We start from the raw sequence: 20,156 nt of genomic DNA on the forward strand, positions 1-20,156 counted from the left end.
TGAATATTTCTTGCCACTCTCTTCTGGCCTGCATAGTTTCTGTTGAGAAATCAACTGGAAGTCATATGGGTACTCTCTTGTAGGTAACTGACTTTTATTCTCTTGCTGCTTTTAAGATTTTCTCTTGGCATTTTAATCATGATGTGTCTTGGTGTGGTCCCCTTTGGATTCCTTTTGTTTGGGGTTCTCTGTGCTTCCTGGGCTTGGAAGTCTATTTCTTTCACCAGGTAGGGGAAGTTTTCTGTCATTATTTCTTCAAATAGGTTTTCAATATCTTGCTTTCTCTCTTCTTCTGGCACCCTTATAATTCCGATGTTGGTACTCTTGAAGGGGTCCCAGAGGCTCCTTACACTATCTTCATATTTTTGGATTCTTTTTTCATTTTGCTTTTCTGATTGGGTGTTTTTTGCTTCTTCGTATTTCAAATCTTGGACTTTATTCTTGCTATCCTCTGGACTGCTGTTGGGAGTCTGTATAATATTCTTTATTTCAGTCAGTGTATGCTTAATTCCTAGTTGGTTCTTTATCACAACATCAAGGGTCTCACTAGATTTCTCGAAGGCCTCACTACATTTATCGGCGGTCTCACCAGTCTTTTCGAGGGCCTTACTAAATTTATCGGCGGCTTCTAGACAGTTCTTTAACACTCTGGTGTGGGGTGAATTTCCCGCCAAAATATAAGATGGCGCGGGCAATTATTTAGGTTTCCCGAGCAAAATCAGGGATTTTTATGATACCTATTACCCCAATGGATATGAAACGGTTCGCATACGCAGGTAGGTATCTTTGTGAACGGCAAACAAACAAATATTTGGTAATACGCAGTTACAATCGGCCCGAGTTTACACGTTTCCCGCACTCCACCGCAAATCTATGAACCGAGTTAAGACGGCTCCCGCGGAGTACGCGCAATTCACGCGAGCCGACTTAACTCGTTTCCCCCACTCCAAGTGTTAAAGTCCTTAAAAGTGTGGTTTTGAACTCTATACCCAGCAGTTTGCCTTCCTCCATTTGTCATTTGAGTTCTGTTTCTTTGTCTCTGCATGTTTTGTGCTTCGTTGTGTTGATAGAGTGCCTTTCTGTGCTAAGTGTCCTAATTACCTGAGGTAGACACTCTAGGTGCACCCCTTTGTGGGCTTTGTGCACAGTCTTGTTGTAATTAAGCCTTGATTGTTGTAGTTATCACTGCGAGGAATTGACCTCCAGCCCAATTGGCTGTGAGAATCAGCTGTGTCTGCAGTGGGAGAACTTCTGTGCTAGAGACTCCCCTCTGGGGCAAGACTTGCTTCAATGGGGCTTTGGTGCTCACGGAGTCTGCCCCCTGAGTGTGTCTTTTATGGTCCCATGGAGCTGCCAACTGGATGGTCCCACTCTGACCTCTGGGCTTCCTGGCTCCTGAATCTCTAGGGAGGTGCTAATCTCGCCTTTGCCTGTGGCTATCCAGCAAAAGCCTCCCAGCAGGGCTTGGTCCCATGGGATCAATAGGGTGGGACTAGCAGTTATGGCTGCTCTCAGTCTTGCCCTCAGAGGCTCTGCTTCTCAGTGTCCTGAGAATCACTGCAAGCCCCAAGGAGAGAAAGCTGCCCTCGGGTTCTGACCGATGCTAGACAGTTGCACTTCTCCTGTGTGAGTCTGTGTCCCTAGAGACCCGCCCGGAACTGGAGCTCAGAGCCTGAGACTCCCTCCTGATTGAAAACGACAAACGCGCCCTCAGCCGCCAGCCTGCTCCCCATGCACTACGCACTTTAGTATTTTACTTCCGCACTGGGCCTCCTCTGAGCCTCGGTGTGCTTTTTTCTTTCCTTCTAGTTGTAGAATTTCCACTCAGCCAGCCTTCCTGTGGTTCTGGATGATGTCCATTCTGTCTTTTATTTGTATTTTTGAAGTAGTTGTTCGAGTCAGCAAACTCCGGTGTTTTTCACATATATATTTTTTTAATATTTTATTGATTTTTTACAGAGAGGAAGGGAGAGGGATAGAGAGTTAGAAACATCCATGAGAGAGAAACATCGATCAGCCTCTTCCTGCACACCCCCAACTGGAGATAGATGTGCCAGCAACTAAGGTACATGCCCTTGACCGGAATCGAACCCTGGACCTTTCAGTCCGCAGGCTGACGCTCTATCCACAGAGCCAAACCAGTCCGGGCTACATTTATTTTTCAATGTATACATGTACACTGATAGTCTGACTGAAAACTTTATGACTCTGATATTATCCGTGGGACTTTTGCTGCTGTATCACTGATGACAGAGATTTTACATCAGGTTTATATTTTGTGACCTTCAGAGATATGCACGAGCTACTACTTTCATCCGTCAGACTATTCCTATTAGGAGACTTAACAAAATTCATCAGTGAGAACAAAGAGTCACAATCGTATATGGTTGAAACCAAAACACTGGTGGGATATAGGAAGGCAGGGAGAGTTAAGGCAGAGGCATAGAAATTGCTCTTCCCCTCTCTCGTCAATCCATGTCTATGGTCTTAAAGATAACTATGTTAAATTGTTTATTTATCTAAGATGCACCTACACTGAATTTATCTGAAAAATAAAAAAGTCGATATTAAGAAAGAAATTGTAAATGGAAGATTATGAGAGGGTTTTGCATACCAGCAGAACTTAGTGGCGTGCCATGTTTGGCATGCGTGCCAGGGGTTGCCCACCCCTGGCCTAGGTGGTCCTCACGTCCTTGCAAGCGATGTCATCACAAGATGGCCATCACAAGATAGCCACCAAAAGATTGCCACGTGCCCAGTGCCGCTCTACGTGGTGAGGTCTAGGACTCCCATGCCTCCACACGGCACAGAGGAGGCCAGTATCGGCATCTCCTCCACCTCATGTGAAGGAGGCGGGTCCCAGTGGAAGAGACGGGTCTCAGTAGAGGATGGCAGCTGAGGGCGATTGGGCCCACAGGGGAGGGCAGCTGGGGTCAAACAGGCTGGCAGGGGAGGGCAGCTGGGGGGAATGAGACCAGTGGGGGAGGGCAGCTGGGGGAGATCAGGCCAGCAGGGCAGTAGTTAGGCATCAATTGGGCTGGCAGGGGAGCGGTTAGGGAGCAATCAGGCTGGCAGGCGGAAGCACTTAGAGGCAATCAGGCAGGCAGGCAGGCGAGTGGTTATGAGCCACTGGTACCGGATGGAGAGAGGGATGTCCGACATCCCTTGAGGTGTCCCAGATTGGAGAGGGTGCATGCCGGGCGGAGGGACACGACCACCCCCCATGCACGAATTTCACACACCGGGATGCTTTATTAATAAGCCATAATCAATCATCCTTAAGTTGGCGTTCATTTTGATATTTTAGGTAGAACTTTCCCCTCCTGTGTCCTCAGCTGACTCTGAGTCAATGTTTGTTAAAGAAGGGGAGGATGTACTCCGCTTCCTAGGGTAAGAAGAAAAAGAAGAAGGTCAAGGTTTTGACTCTTGAAAGGAACAATTAAACTATTCATTATTTCCTCATTTTGCATAAGAATTCTGAGTGTTCCCAATTATTTACTTTTTTAGGAAGACCTCCTGCTCCTCTGACTTTGGTGTGTTTTTCTTTCTTCCATAAATATTTTTTAGCCAAAGAAGCCGCTTTCTCCAAAACCCACGTTCCTAGAAAACAGATCGTGAGACATGAACTCTACATTTGCCCTGCTTTGTCCCGCCACAGTACTTTGTCCTCCTCAAATTTACCTCGATGTCAATATCTGATGATGCCTTTGATGTCTTGAACTTGGAGAAAAAGCTGCTTGGAGGAAAATACATACCAACAGTTAGTGATTCGTGCCATTCTCCATGACTCTCGCACATATAGTTCTGGTCTTATTCGGACTATTTGGATACCTGGGTCCATATTCCTGAGCAAAATCACCACAGACCTGGGACCTTGAAAATGATTCCTTGCGTGCTGGGCTTCCAATTCTCTGTGACAGTTTAAAATGGCCCTGCAATGTCTCTGGGAGACCTGTGAATGTGGCTTGGCATGGGGTATAGGCAGGATTTTCAGTGTTGCTTACTGCATTTTTAAGCATGTGCAGTGTGGACAAAAGGGGCCACATGCCAACCTGAAAAGCTCAGGGGAGGCCTGCAAGGCAGTCTTGCAGACTCAGAGACCTAAAGTAACCACAAAAGATGGTCTGAAAATTCAATATTTAACTGCAAACAGGTTATAGTGGGTTGTCATGTCCTAGGCCAGTATTTTCCCTGACAAAGATCAACTTAGATCTTTACTGAGCCCATTTGTCTTTTTACCTCTAAGATAACATATCTGTGAAATGTCTGGGTAATTTGTAAATTCCTCTTTTTTCTGGACCTTCAGGGTGCAACAAATATCACCAGGACATTTCCTCATTGTTATGTTGTCAAGTTAATTGTCAACTGTTAATGATGTGGAACTATCCTGTGTCCATCTATGTAAAAGCAGCACATGTCCACCATTTCACTTTTTATCCTATCCCAGAGGTTTTCCTGCTTTGCTTTATCCCACCTCTTTAATCTATCACCAGTGGATTTCATGTAATCCACCTACATCCCTTTCCTTTGATTGCAATGCATTAATACAGATGTAACCTGCCATTCTTTGGAGCATTATCTCAATTCCTAGAGGTTCTGATTCCCAGCATGTCGACAGTTTGGCTCAAATAAACTCACAAAAATTCTTTACAATGTTTTTTTTATGTTAACAGCAGCAAAAATTCAGCACTCTTTGGGGTCACCAACCTGCACCCAATCCTGACCCAGCCTCTCTCTCTCTGGCCTGAGCACGCCTACCAACTCTACCACTGTAATGCACACATTGCTCCTATAAAGTGACATCCTTGAGATGCTTGGTGGTTTTCAGATATGCATACCCTTGATGACCCGTGTACTTTCACGAGTGTCCTTAAAGTGAACACAAAGGTTTAAATCTCTTGACTTCCATGATTTTGTGAGGTTTTCTGACTCAAGTGAATAATAAACCATTTTCAGAGGTCACCTCTGGCCGCTTACAGAAAGAGGAAGGTCCTTTCCTTATAAAATTCTACTTTAAAAATCTCCAGACCCATATTTACCTTGAGCTTCGTCTTTTTTGTAACTTCCTCCGAAAAATCTATTTTGGAAGAAAACAGCATCGTGATTATTCATACAATGACCACTCTTTCTAAAACTTTATTCCTTCTCTTTTAAGTGAGATGGTAACTTTTTGAGGACAGACTCTGCCTAGTCCTTTTACTCTTCCATAGTCCTATCTTAGGACCTTGCATGCAGCTGGCAATGCATTTTCTTGGCTGTTTCAGATAACATTCAGCACATAATTCCCAATAAAAACTCTTAGAAGTAGCAAAGAAAATGAAAGTATCTACCCGAAACCTACACAGCAGCTCTGTTTTCTGTTACTATTTATCATTGTCGAGGAGGTCCTAATCAATGTAATAGGAAAAATGAAGTACTGGGAAGAAAGAGACAAAACCTATTTGCACATGAGATGATGCACAACCTAAAAAGCCCAAAAGCATAGATTAAAATTTTTTTGGCAGTAATATGACAACTCAGTAAGAAGGCTAAATCAAGACATGCAAATTTCAATAGCTTTCCTACATACCACAAATAATTAATAAAAAATGAAATAGGGGAGAAACCAAGATGGCGGCATAGGTAAACACCGGAAATTGCTGCCTCCCACAACAACTTCAAAAATACAATGAAAAGACAAAACAGACATCATCCAGAACTACAGGAAGGCTGGCTGAGTGGAAATTCTACAACTAGAAGGAGAGAGAAAAGCACACTGAGAGTCAGAGGAGCTGCGAAAGTAAAGTGCAGAGGTACGGAGGGTCTAGCGCACGGAAAGGTGCTGGTACCTGAGGACGTGGCTTTCTTTTTGAATCGGGAGAGAGTCTCCAGCTCCCAACTGCTCTGAACTGCAGTTCGGGGAAGTCTCTGGGGACCCAGGACTCATACCAGGAGAAACTGGACTGTCTGGCAGCGGACAAAACTCGGAAGTTGAGGGCGGCTTTCCCTCAGAGTTCCTTGCAGCAATTACTGGGACACTGAGATTCGGGGCTTCTTAGGGCAGGGCTGAGGATCAGCCATAGCTGCTTGCTCTGCCCTGTTGATTCCCTGATATCCAGCCGCACCCAGGATGAGGCAGAGGATTTGCATATGAATATCCTGGCCCTTTGCAATCTGAAAATTACCCAACAATTTGCAGCTGGGCCAGACAGACCCAGCACTTGCAAGAGAAGGCCCAAGGCCCCACAGCAGCTTGCATTGCTTCACAGCTGGGCCTCATCTGGGCACCTCCAAACCCCCCCCAAAAAGAAGGGGAATCTGCAGATCTCTTTGTAGCTCCTGCTGGGTAGCCTCAGGCAGAGGCTAAATTAGCACCTCCTTAGATCCAAGAGCCAGTGTACCCAGTGGTCAGAGTGGGACCATCCAGATTACAACTCCTCAGATCCATAAGGGTCACACTCAGGGGGCAGACTCAGTGATCACCAAAGCCCCAAGGAAGCAAGTCTTGCCCCAGAAGGGTGTCTTCAGCACAGAAGTTCTCCCACTGCAGACACAGCTGATTCTCACAGCCAATTGGTCTGGAAGTCAATTCCTCCCAGTGATAACTACAACAATCGAGGCTTAACTACAACAAGACTGTGCACAAAGCCCACAAGGGGGTGCACCAAGAATATCCACCTCAGGTAATTGGGGAGACTAAGCCACTTGGCCCTATAGGACATCTAGCACAGAAGGCCACTCTATCCACACAGGGAAGCAGCCAAAATGTGGAGACAAAGAAACATGACAGAAATGGAGGAAAGCAAACTATTGGATTTAGAGTTCAAAATCACACTTTTAAGGTTTTTCAAGAACTTTCTAGAAACCGTCGACAAATTTAGTAAGACAGAAGAGACCACCAATAAATGTAGTGAGATCCTTAAGAAATCTAGTGAGAACATCGAGGGTATGAAAAAGGACCAACTAGAAATTAAGCATACACTCACTGAAATAAAGGATATTATGCAGAGTTCCAACAGCAGACTAGAGGATCGCAAGAATCAAGCCAATGATTTGAAATACGAAGAAGCAAAAAACACCCAATCAGAAAAGCAAAACTAAAAGAAATCCAAAATTATGAAGATAGTGTAAGGAGCCTCTGGGACCCCTTCAAGCATACCAACATCGGAATTATAAGGGTGCCAGAAGAAGAGAGAGAGCAAGATATTGAAAACCTATTTGAAGAAATGATGACAGAAAACGTCCCCTATCTGGTGAAAGGAATAGACTTCCAAGTCCAGGAAGTGCAGAGAACCTCAAACAAATGGAATCCAAAGGGGACCACATCAAGACACATCATAATTAAAATACCAAGAGCAAAAGACAAAGAGAAAATCTTAAAAGCAGCAAGAGAAAAAATGTCAGTTACCTACAAGGGAGTACCCATATGACTTTCAGCTGATATCTCAACAGAAACTATGCAGGCCAGAAGAGAGTGGCAAGAAATATTCAAAGTGATGAATGCCAAGAATCTACAACCAAGATTACTTTATCCAGCAAAGCTATCATTCAAAATTGAAGGTCAGATAAAGAGCTTCACAGATAAGGAAAAGCTAAAGGAGTTCATCACCCCCAAACCAGTATTATATGAAATGCTGAAAGGTATCCTTTAAGAAGAGGAAGAAAAAGAAAAAGGTAAAGATACAAATTATGAACAACAAATACACATCTATCAACAAGTGAATCTAAAAATCAAGTAAATAAATAATCTGATGAACAGAATGAACTGGTGATTATAATAGAATCAGGGGCATAGAAAGGGCGTGGACTAACTGTTCTTGTGGAGGGAAATGGAGGGGATGTGAGAAGAAACAGGACAAAAATCATGCACCTATGGATGAGGTCAGTGGGGGTGGGGGGCAAAGGACAGGGTTGGAACTGGGTGGAGGGGAGCTATAGGGGGAGAAAAGAGAAACAACTGTAATAATCTGAACAATGAAGATTTGAGTATTTAAAAAAATTTAAAATCCCATAAAAAAATGAAAGACCATTTACAGTATCAATAAAATCTATAAAGAAACAAACTTAACAAAAAATGTTAAGACCCATTAAAACTCTTCTAAAAGACTTTAGAATGAATACACAAGTGAAGTACTATGTTCCTCCAAGGTAGTAAAGATGCCAATTCTCCTTAAATTAACCTACAAGTGCAATGTAATCCTATTCAAGTTCCAAGATGATTTTTAAACATAAACCGACCAACTGACATTTGGTAGAGAAAATATGCAATGAAATGTATGAAAAAGATCAAAAAGGAGGAGTTTAGCTTCCAAAAAGGAGTTTAAAAAGGAACTGGAATTATATAGTGACAATTATATCCTCTAGCCAGTTTTGCTCAGAGGATAGAGCGTTGGCCTGAAAACTGAAGATTCCTGGGTTCCAATCTGGTCAAGGGCACATACCCGGGTGGCAGACTCCATCCCTGGCAGGGGATGTGCAAGAGGCAGCTGATCAATGATTCTCTCATCATTGATGTTTCTATCTTTCTCTCCCTCTCCCCTCCTCTCTGAAATCAATCAAAATATATGTATAGTGATACTGCTACTGGTACAAAAAAAGATAACTGGGTCAACAGAATAGAGTCCACAGATTTCAGGTCAGTAAAGAAAGAATGAGATCTTCAATAAAACATTTTAAGACAATCGGATCTTCATGTAGGGGAGTAACAGTCAACCACAAGAAAAGCAAATAAAACCAATGATAGTTTTTTTTAATTTGAGAAAAAAAAACAAATATTACAAAAAGGACTAGAAGAAAATATCAGACTACTTTCATACTGTGAGGTGACAAAGACCTCGCTAATAAAATCCACACCCTATAAACCAAGAGAAGATGGACAGATAGGGTGACAGATGTCTACACACAGCATACTCTTCACAGCCCTTGCCCTCTTCCACCCTAGATTGTCTTCTTCCTGTTGATTTATGGAACTCTTTTTACATTAAGTAACTTAATCCTTAGTGGCTTTCACTGAATTTCAATGTTTCAAATATTCCCCAGTGCTCTTTTTTGTTGTTGTTAATCCTCACCTAAGAATATTTTTTCCATTGTTTTTCAGAGAGTGTGGGAGGGAGGGGGCAGGAGGGAAAGAAGAGAGAGAAATAGGAATGTGACAGAGGCACATCAACTGGTTGCTTCCTGCATGGCAGGTGCCCTGCTACCCAGGTACCCGCCCTTGTCCTGGAATCAACCTGGGACCCTTCGGTGCTTGCACTGATGCTCTAACTACTGAGAAACAGCGGCTATGGCCCCAGTGTTTTTGTCTTTAAGGACACAGAACAGTGGAGTAGGAAGCACGGACTTCGCAGTCAGGCAGAACAGGGTCCTGCTTTTGCCTTTGCCACTGGGAGCTTAAGTCCATCTCCATCTATGGGAGAAGGTGGTACTATTTTCCTCACAGGATTGTGGGGATTGAATCACTCATGTATATGGAAACATCTTCATCCTGTGCTTGGCATCAACCAGTGCTAAGTTTGCTAATGGTGTCACAGACAAGGTGGTCAAATCTATCAAAGTTTCTGCCTGTGGTATCAGGCTCAAAAAGCTGTTTCCCACCACCAGATTATAAATATATTGCTTCTGTTTACTTCTAGTATTTATACAGGTTCTATTTTTTTTTACATTTTGTAAATATGTTTGTTTAAGATGAGAATATAAATCTGCTATTATTTTCCCTCTCAAATAATTAGGTGGCTTTTCTATTCCCATTTTTCATTTTCTTCCACAGATTAGAATATTAAAATGTGACATTTCAAAAGTCTTAGGAACATATAGGTCTGAAGCCACTTGGTCTTTACACATCTCTGCTCTGCTCCATGATGTGTTCACCCAGGTATTTCTCTCTTGGGGAGGCACATTTTTAAAAATTGTTTACCATATTTTTAAGTTCTCAGGGGATGGAACTGCCTTACTATTACCTCAAAGAAAAATAGTGACACAGCTCACAAAAAAACTAGGAACAGCATGGCTGGAAGACTCTGGGAAAGCTTCATGAAGAAAGATGAACCTGAGCTGGCTTTTGAGATATTCACCAGACTTCCCCAGGGAGAGCACAATAAGGGAATTTTAGATGGGCAAAGGCATTTTAAAAAGTGGGAATGGGGCTGGTGTGGCTAGGTTATGGTGTGGGGTGCCTTTGGCTGGAATGGAGGGCTGTCATGACTGTTGAAAGGGTAAAGAAAATATGTTGGATTTATGGGGTAGAGTCAAGATCATCAGCTTACAAAATCGTTCTTTTAATGTCAGCAATCTGCCTATAGGGAAAAGTACACCATTATGTAATTGAACAAAAGGGACACAGACAAGCTCTAGGAACAGGTGACTCTAACATGACATGCTTTAGAGAAGCCTGATGCAGGATTTAGGTTGCAGTGTTTTAACTGAACCTACGAACACCATGCCTTACACACTGGAGAAGAAAGCTGCTAAGTATACCTTAAGAATTGACAAGATCACACTTTTATCATTATGCCATGTCCCATCTGCTAGGGTGACATAGCTCCATGAGGTTGGAGATTCTATATCTCTCCTCATTTTATCCAACAAAGTAAGAAATCAGGAAGAGAGTAATAGGTGAGTACATCAACTCAACCTCGTACATTTTGAGTTGAAGAAATTTTGCTATCATATCAAATCAGGCCTATAAAACTTAAGTTTCAAAATAGTCTAGTGGCTGGTATGGCTCAGTTGATAGACCATTAGCCTGTGGACTGAAAGGTCCCAGGTTCAATTCCAGTAAAGGGCACATGCCTGTGTTGCGGGCTTGCTCAAAATAAGGGCCTTGCAGGAGGCAGCCCATCATTGATGTTTCTATCTCTCTCTTCCTCTCCCATCCTCTCTGAAATCAATAAAAATATATATTTTTGCCGAAACCGGTTTGGCTCAGTGGATAGAGCGTCGGCCTGCGGACCGAAAGGTCCCAGGTTGGATTCCGGTCAAGGGCATGTACCTGGGTTGCGGGCACATCCCCAGTAGGAGATGTGCAGGAGGCAGCTGATCGATGTTTCTCTCTCATTGATGTTTCTAACTCTCTATCTCTCTCCCTTCCTCTCTGTAAAAAATCAATAAAATATATTTTAAAAAAATAAAATAAAAATATATATTTTTAAAATGGTCTAATGGCTTGTTATCTTGATTTCATTTTCAGAGATTTCAAGGAGTGGGCTTCCTTTAGACATCCCAAGAATATAATTTGTAATAAAAAAAAGAATAAAGCATATCTCAGTGCTCATGACTAAAGAAGAACATCAAGTAGGAGTAGACAGGACAGTGGCTTTGATTTTCAGGTTGTGGGTTCTGAACCTCCTCAAAGATGGACTATATATTGGAAATCTGAATTAACTGTTGTCTTACCACAAGGAGACAGAAAACTACAAAATAAAACGTTGTTACTGCAATCACAGGTGATGCAATGATGATTTCCTTCTTATATCTTGGCACTTCTTGCCTGAGCTAGAAGGAGGAGGAGGAAGAGGAAGACGAGGGAGAGGAAGAGGGGTCGGTGGAAAGGGAGGGGAAGAAGAGGAGGTGGAGGATGAGGAGGAGGAGGAGAATGAGGGGGAGGAGAATAAGAAGAACAAGAACACCAACAACAACATTAAAAAAAACCCACAAAGATACAGAAAGCATAAAAACTAACTATTCTCTAGCCTATTCTAATGAATTGCTAGCTATTCTTAACTACTACTCTAAAACCCCACCTTTCCACATGGTTCTTAAGCAATATACCAAATCTTATAGGTTTTTAAAGAACATACCACATCTGATGTGTTATGTAATCTGATCATTAGCATGTTCTTGTACAATTTGTTTATTTTAGAATTTAGGTCCTCTTCTCATGTACCCTAGGAACAGTGGCACAGATCTCTAAATGAGCAAAGTGGAAGATCACTGTCTAAGCCAAAGTCACATGATCAAGACAGGACTGAGAGGAGGTGCTCCTGGTCTTCCTACCTGAGTACTTTCATGGCATGTCCTAAATCAGTGATGGCGAACCTTTTGAGCTCGGCGAGTCAGCATTTTGAAAAACCCTAACTTAACTCTGGTGCCATATCACATATAGAAATTTTTTGATATTTGCAACCATAGAAAAACAAAGATTTATATTTTTGATATGTATTTTATATATTTAAATGCCATTTAACAAAGAAAAATCAACCAGAAAAATGAGTTTGTGTGTCACCTGTGACAGGTGTGTCATAGGTTCTCCATCACTGTCCTAAACTGACTACAAGTCCAGGTCAGGTGTTTCAGGACCTGTCCTTACCTCATTAGACACCCTCTCTTCCTGCTTCCCGAGGGTTTGCATCCTCTCATCTTTCCATTGTTTCTCATTCCACTCTGCGTTGGATATCTTTACTTCCTGCTGCTCAGTGAGCAGTCTCATCAGAAGGCCTATTCCAGAAAAGAGTTTCCTCGGTTAATTTTTGAAACTTGAATGGTTAAGTTCAGGTTTAAGAGAAGGATTTCATCTGTTGTTTTTCAAATGATTCAGGGACATATCTGCATCATATACATTTGAAAGAGGCAGTTTAATGAATGGTAATAAAGTTGATTCTATATCTTCTAGATTTCCCTCCAAGAAATAAGGCAATTGGTAATTTAGTGCACTATTAACATCACTTTTATCATTAAAGTCTAGCTGCTCACTCATAATGGATGCGGAAGTGTCGCCTTTTTTGACTGAGGATGCCCTCTCTGGCTCAATGGTCAGCTCAGTGCTGGAGTCCTGCCGGGCCTGTAATGTGTTCATTAGCGGTCCTTTTATTATGAGTTCTTCATCTGTCAAAAAAGAAGAAATCGAATTTGATATTGAAAGACTCACGGGATAGTTATTTGTCAGCCCACAGCCATACATCCAAGTCCAATATATAGGGAATCAGCAAGTATCTGAGTGCCGTTTGGAGAAGAGAAATATAAACCCCAACTTACATCTATGATTGTCCACAAAACAAAAGGAGAAACTGTCTCTTTTTTTAAAGTGGTTAATTACTTAGAACATTCCATAGCATGACATATGGTGACTATATTTAGGATTATTCCATTGGTCCCCAAGGGCCAACTGCCGGTTACTGGAGGAAAGCCAGGGCTGGAAGACCCACTCAGTTAGACGCTCTGCAGATCTACTGTGAGCTCCTCACATTCACGCACCCATCCTGTCCTGCTTCAGATGCAGAGGGGGCCTGAGCCTTCCTCTCTCCGCTCTTCAGAATGCTTGTGTTCTTGCTACCATCACAGATGACCACGATTAACACCCACGGCTAACACGTCCTCATCTGGACACACCCTTCTCCACTAACCCACCGATTCCTCACTTGGGCCCTGCCTTCACATATGCCAGCCCCATAACAGACGGCTCTATACAGAAAAAAAAAGTCTACCCTCACTCTGTGCTTAAGATATAGGCAGGCATCTAGGATGTACATTAAGAGACTTGCCAGGTTGTGTACCACTGTGGAATGTTCAATAAATCTATGGAATAATATTTGGGGTTCTAAAATACATAAGGGAAAAATAACTTTTGTCAGATGCCTACTTTGTGATCATTTCATGTCATTTCTTATATTTTCAGCTGTACTTGGGGAACCATCCAAAGATTCTGACTGTGTGAAGGTCAAGTGCACCATTGTGCAGCTGGTACACAAGAATTTTCAGAAGAATTAAAAGTATTGCTGGTTGTGATAAGGGTGAGAGAAGGAGGTAACGTCCTGGGAAAGAGCATGGGCTTGTGGAGAGCCCCAAACTGGGAGCTGGAGACCTGGGCACGAGGTGACAGCTGTCAGCCCTTTCTGGTCTTGTTTTCACTCACCTTAAAAGGAGATGAAAATGCCTGTTCTGCCCACTGTTGGGGCAGAAGGGAGTAATATCATTGGTCAAAACATTGTTTTCAAAATAAGCAACACTGACTCTATATCAGTAGCACAGATCACTGATAGAAACTTGTATTTAAGCTCTCTGGGCATGAAAACACATTTGGGAAGTTATCAAGTAGCTGCCAATAAACCTAACGTGTGGAAAAATACTTAAAAGCACACGACTGTTTGGTGGATAGAACACCTTGTGCTTCAGAGCAAGTTCAGAGGTGCATAGTCTTTAAAGAAAGAGCCCTCCCATGCCATAGAAGGGCTGGGTAGCAGCTTCTGGTGATGGATCCAAAAACTCTCAGGTTCCAAATAAAACTTACATAAAACAGCATCATTTGTACTCTTTTCATAAACTTGCAAAACAAACAAATTAAAATGTATCTTCATCTGTCTACACTGCAAAGGGCAATTGAAACCTAATGCATACAAAAGAGTTTACAAACTGTGACACTCTAATGAACAAGTTCTCATTTGGAAGCAAAGCACCCAGCAGAGAGCACAACACACACGATGTAGCCATTAATGGTAATACCCTTCCCTTCATCTGACTTTTAGCAAAGAGAAGTTCTTAAAATTTTAGAGTTGAACTCTGAGCAATTGAATAAGAATAATACAGTTACTTTATTTGCCTAAAAATGTATCGTCATTGATTACAAATAAAAAATGAAAACAAAATAAAAATTAAAAAGTTTATCATCAGGCAATTGAGACTCACCACAAGGTGTGTCGGTCACACATTCGATCTCACAATTCAGTTTGACTGTCTTTGCAACAGCCTCAATATGATTTTTAAATTGGCAGAGGCAGCAGGCCAAATGGTTAGGTAAGATACTATAAGTGGAAACATACAGAATTATATTAGTGACAAAGGAGTTACTTGGAAAACAGTTGTTTTTTAAAACTTAAACATGCACCTACTGTATGACATAGCCATTCCACTTTCAGGCACTTATCAAGAGAAATTGAAGTATATTTCCATAAACAGACTTGTACATAAATATTCACAATAGCTTTATTGGTAATAGTCAAAAATTGGAACAAGTCAAATAGCCATCAATGTTGAAAAATACGGATATATCCATTTTTAATGGAATACTATTCAGCAATAAAAGGACATGAATTATTGATAGGCAAAACAACATAGACTAAACCTATATAATAAAAGACTAATATGCAAATCGACCAAACTGCAGAACGACCAGTTGCTATGATGTGCACTGACCACCAGGGGGTAGATGCTCAATACAGGAGCTGCCCCTTGGTGATCAGTGCACTCCCACAGAGAGAATGCCTCTCAGCCAGAAGCTGGGCTCATGGCTGGTGAACACAGCGGTGGTGGTGGTGGTGGTGGTGGCGGGAGCCACTCCTGCCTCCACAGCAATGCTAAGGATGTTCAAGTGCTAGCTTAGGCCCACTACCTATAGGGAGCTGTCACTGGGCATCCACCAAGATCTGGGCTGAGAGATACTCCCCCGCCCCCCTGCCCCCATTGCACGATTTTCATGCACTGAGCCTCTAGTCTTAAAATAATCAGCTGAAGAAAGGAGGCCAGTTAGAAAAGAGTAGATACTATACGATTTCATTTATATAAAATTCTAGAAAATGCAAACTAACCTATAGTAACACAAAGCAGATCAGTGTTTGCACAGGAATTGGGGAGGGCAAGGAGGAGTGGGAAGGAAGAATTATAAAAGGGACATGATACAGCTTTTTGAGGTTATAGACAGTTTGATTTAATGATGGCTTTGTGGTGTGCAGGAGGCAACCAATCAACCAATTGATATGTCTCCCTCACATTGATCTCTCTCTCTCTCTCTCTCTCTCTCTCTCTCTCTCCCTTTTATCCCGCTCTCTTCCTCCCTTCCACCCTCACTAAAAATCGATAGGAAAAATATCTCCTGGTTAGTATTAAAAAAAGACAAAAAAAAAACACAAAAAAACACTCCAGCCTGCCGGTGTAGTTTAGAGACTGAGAATTGACGTACGAACCAAGAGGTCACAGTTGGATTCCGGGTCAGGGCACAGGCCTGGATGCAGGCTCAATCCCCACTAGGTTACATGCAGGAAGCAGCTGATCAATGATTCTCTCATCATTGAGGTTTCTCTCTCTCTCTCTCTCTCTCTCTCTCTCTCTCTCTCTCTCTTCTTTCTCTCCCCCCTCCCTCTGCCTCTCCCTCTCTAAATAAAAATATATATTTTTTAAAAACTTCTGGTCTTCAGTGATAAGTTTAATAGAAGGCACAACCTTGGAAAAGATATTTAGTAAACACATATCTTACAGAAAGGACTTGATATAAAACACTCTTAACACTTAATAATAAGATAAATATCAAATTAAAATGGATTTGAACAGACACTCCATTGAAAAATGTATTTTTCACATAGACATTCCACACATCAGCTATTAGAAAATGCAAGTTAGAATCACACTGCAATACAAATGCATTCCTACTAGAAAGGCTAATTTAAAAAATCAAACAGAAATATAAAGGTCAGGTGAAACTGTGGAGCAATTGCAACTCTCATCTACTGCTGGTGGGAAGGCGAGATGGAACAACCACGTTAGAACACAGTTAGGCAGTTTCTTTACTAGTTAGATATGCACTCAGCATATAATGCAGCAGCCCCCCCCTTAGGTATCTTACTCCAAAGCAATGAAAACGTATGTTCACACAAAGACCTGCATGTGAGTATTTTTAGCATCTCTATTCATAATAGCCAAAAAACTAGAAACAGCTCAAATATCCATTACCCGATTACTACAGAAACAAACTAGTATATACACACAATTGGAATACTATGCAGCGATAAAAAAAGAAATGTACTACTGATAGATGCAACAACTAAGATGGATCTCAAAAGGATCATGCTACATGAAAGAAGCCACACACAAAAAGCTACACTACATACAGCATGTCAAACTCACAGCCCACGGCCACATGCCTCATTTATTTGGATCGTGTTAGCTTTTGAGTTTGACACACTTGCTCTACATGATTTCATTTATAAGACACTCTGTAAAAGGCAGGACTATAACAATAAAAAATCAGACCTGTACTTGACAGGGGCTGCAGGTGGGAGGAGGAACTGACTGCAGATTAATATGAGGGGACCCTAGCCAGCTTGGCTCAGTGGATAGAGCATCAGCCTGTGGACTGAAGGATCCCAGGTTCGATTCCGGCCAAGGGCACATGTCAGGGTTGCGGGCTCATTCCTCAGTAAGGGGTGTGCAGGAGGCAGCCAATCAATGATTCTCTCTCATCATTGATGTTTCTATCTCTCTCTCCTTCTCCCTTCCCCGCTGAAATCAATAAAGAAATACATTTTAAAAAAAAGGAGAAATATGAGGGGCCCTGTGGGGATGATAAAAGTGTTCTGGATCTCTAATGTGATGGTGCTACATTTATCAAGACTGCACATTTATCAGAACTCACGAAACTGTACGCTTTAAAAGAGAGAATTATATTAAATACAAATTATACTTAAATAAACCCGACTTAAGAAAATAAAAAAGCAAACCATAAGAACCAAGTGAAAATAAATAGAAGAAAAATCAACTTGCCGAAACCCGTTTGGCTCAGTGGATGGAGCCTGCAGACTGAAAGGTCCCAGGTTCGATTCCGGTCAAGGGCATGTACCTGAGTTGAGGGCACATCCCCGGTAAGGGATGTGCAGGAGGCAGCTGATCGATGTTTCTCTCTCATCGATGTTTCTAACTCTCTATCTCTCTCTCCCTTCCTCTCTGTAAAAAATCAATAAAATATATTTAAAAAACAAAAAGAAAAATCAACTTACAGTTTTTCTAATTCAGGAGCTGTCATGAGAATGTTATCAAGTGTTGTCAATGTCACTTGTGTTCTTCCCATGTCTCTGAAGGAGAAGGACCAAACATGCATGATATGAACCCAAAGACAAAAATTTTATTCTTGAAAAAGACACTTAACAACATCTGTTGACCTAAATTCTGGCTTCTCTGTCAAGCCAGCTCCATAATTCAAGGTGCTTTAGTTTATTTTCCATACATAATCATTTTAGAGAGCTCTTCTTGAAGAAATTTAAATGTATTGCATCATCAAATTAATGTATTTTCATCATCAAACTAATGACTTTGGTGAACAGTACAATGTGTTATTTTGTTTTTGTGTTACCATCATCCTACTTCTCATTCTCTGTTCCAACCACTATTTGATCACTTTTTTAAAAAAGCACAGAATGTATAACTTATTCCTTTTTTCTTTTTGAGATCCATGGTATTTCTCCATGCATCTACATGTTCCATGTCCGAATGTGTTTTTCAACACTGCTCCCTTTCTCTGCTGGCTGTCTTGCCCTTGTACATTTTTTATCACTTTTCTGTGCCAATAAATCATTTTTGAGAATAACCCAGTTAAAATTTAAATTATGAGTTTTTTTGTCAAAATGCAAAATTGTTCTTCTTTGACAAAAGTAAGAACAGAAATCATCTCATGAGCCATGAAATTGTTGCAATACTTACAAATATTTCAATGCTGGCAAATTAAAAAGATATGGATCTTGAACAGTCATCAGAGGATTTTCATGTAGAATTCTGGAAAATGCAATAGAATTAAAATTGTCTGCATTTTTAATAACTGCTATGAAAGTTTATATTCATTTTGTTGGTTCAAAACGTGAAGGTTAAAAAAATCATTTTTCGTCTATTCCCAGAGATCACCCTTAGAATCTGTAAAGCATTCTCTTTTGTTGTTGTTAATCTCACCTGAAGATATTTTTTCCACTTCTTTTTTTAGAGAGAGTGAGAGAGAGAGACAAAAAAACAACAACAACACATCGATGTGAGAGAGACACATGGGTTGGTTGCCTCCACCACATGACCCAATGAGGGCCAGAAATAGAACCTACAACTCAGCTATGTGCCCTTGACCAGGTATTGAACCCAGAATCCCTTGTTGTATGGGCCAATGCTCCAACCACTGTATAACACAGGCCAGGGCTACAAAGGATTCTTAATTGGGGAACTACCCAAGTCTCTGAATGATAAAGTGCAGAAGAGAAAGTAAAAAATAAAAAAGAAGAAGAAAGAAGTGGATAGCAAAGAAAAATATACTGAAGAACCTTTCAGATTGAAAACCCCATTATTAACTATGCTGAGAGGAAGCTCCTGCTCTACAGAAAATCCATTTCTTTTTTCTTTTTTTCAATATTTCTTTATTCATTTCAGAGAGGAAGGGAGAGAGAGAGAGATAGAAACATCAATGATGAGAGAATCATTGATATGCTGCCTCCTGCACACCGCCTACTGGAGATCAAGCCTGCAACCCAGGCATGTGCCATTGGCCAGTATTTAAACTGGGACCCTTCAGTCCCCAGGGCGGTGCTCTATCCAGTGAGCAAAGCCGGCCAGGGCAAGGAAATACCATTTCCAATGTCCTCATAATTCAAGGTGCTTTTCTATCATCTCCAGAACTTTTTAAAAATCCAGTGTAAACCATCCAGATGAATAGAAAAATAGACCTAATTCCTTGCTTTTGGAGCCACAAATGGGATAGATGTAAGAGGAACTGGTGAAAGCCATGCTCCTATCACATACTCCCATGTGTATTCTTGCATCACAGGCTTCCTTACAATGTATGTAATCACCTATTTACTTGTCAATTTCTTGACTATTAGTGCCTGACATTTACTAGGAATTTAATGGATGTTTGTTTAAAAAATAAATAATATTTTGATTACATATCAATCAAATAAATAAATTTCTTAATTGACACAAACTTTTATTCCCAGTGCTGAAATAAATTTTCCCCTCAATTCAGTATTATCACCCTCCCCCCTCAATTCTTGAAAACAAAGAAGCCCATGCCAAAAGTCAGTTCTGGGAAAGCAGAGCATGGCATATGTCAGTTAAACAAGTCTCTTGGACACTTTGTACCTTAGTTTCCTCATTTAAAGAAGAAAAAAAAAACTGAGCTTATACCCAGCCAACCAATCACTGTATGAAGTTTTTACACATAGCTTTTACATGTGTTCATCTTCTATTTCACTTACAACTTGTGTAACAGCTGCATTCCATGCCAGGTCTGAAATGTTCCAAAGTTCACTTTGGTGATTAAATTGCAACCAAGATTTCTATTAAAAAAAGACAAGAGCAAAAGAAGAGAAAAAAATTCTTTCAGATCACTTATCCTTTAGCAGAGATTCTAATTTATATATGATAAAACAACCTCAATACTCCCTCTATATACCAAAATTCTTTCTATGGGAGATATTTGCTTATGGTTTATGCTTTCATGTTTATAC

The 20,156-nt window shown here is 41.2% G+C and overlaps 1 protein-coding gene across 4 annotated transcripts; it reads right to left on the reverse strand.

Annotated features, from left to right (window-relative positions):
• Nucleotides 1-3,232: 3,232 nt before the first annotated feature.
• On the reverse strand, nt 3,233-19,960 carry LOC139016774 (leucine-rich repeat-containing protein 37B-like). 4 transcript variants are annotated; one of them, XM_070424994.1, is made up of 11 exons: nt 19,905-19,960; nt 18,376-18,447; nt 17,676-17,750; nt 14,596-14,711; nt 12,667-12,798; nt 12,284-12,411; nt 11,371-11,469; nt 5,040-5,077; nt 3,682-3,736; nt 3,500-3,600; nt 3,233-3,385 (listed from the first exon to the last, which is right to left on the reverse strand). In XM_070424994.1, the coding sequence occupies exons 1-11, from the start codon at nt 19,922-19,924 to the stop codon at nt 3,304-3,306; spliced, it is 918 nt and encodes a 305-aa protein (XP_070281095.1). In that variant the 5' UTR covers nt 19,925-19,960; the 3' UTR covers nt 3,233-3,303. The 4 variants fall into 4 exon arrangements, with proteins under 4 accessions (XP_070281095.1, XP_070281096.1, XP_070281097.1 ...); XM_070424995.1 differs by having other exon boundaries at nt 3,682-3,733; nt 19,905-19,954; XM_070424996.1 differs by lacking the exon at nt 11,371-11,469 and having other exon boundaries at nt 19,905-19,958.
• Nucleotides 19,961-20,156: the final 196 nt, after the last annotated feature.

Source organism: Myotis yumanensis, unplaced genomic scaffold (assembly GCF_028538775.1).
Source record: "Myotis yumanensis isolate MYYU_CA2020_CCGP unplaced genomic scaffold, mMyoYum1.0.hap1 SCAF_9, whole genome shotgun sequence".
Taxonomy (NCBI): domain Eukaryota; kingdom Metazoa; phylum Chordata; class Mammalia; order Chiroptera; family Vespertilionidae; genus Myotis; species Myotis yumanensis.

Coding starts and splice junctions, on each gene's coding strand:
- LOC139016774 (XM_070424994.1), bottom strand. CDS start 19,924: ATGCAGCTGTTACACAAGTT. Junction 12,799..14,595: donor TGTGACCGACACACCTTGTG/GTGAGTCTCAAT, acceptor CTTTTTTGACAG/ATGAAGAACTCATAATAAAA. Junction 3,601..3,681: donor CATCAGATATTGACATCGAG/GTAAATTTGAGG, acceptor TCTGTTTTCTAG/GAACGTGGGTTTTGGAGAAA.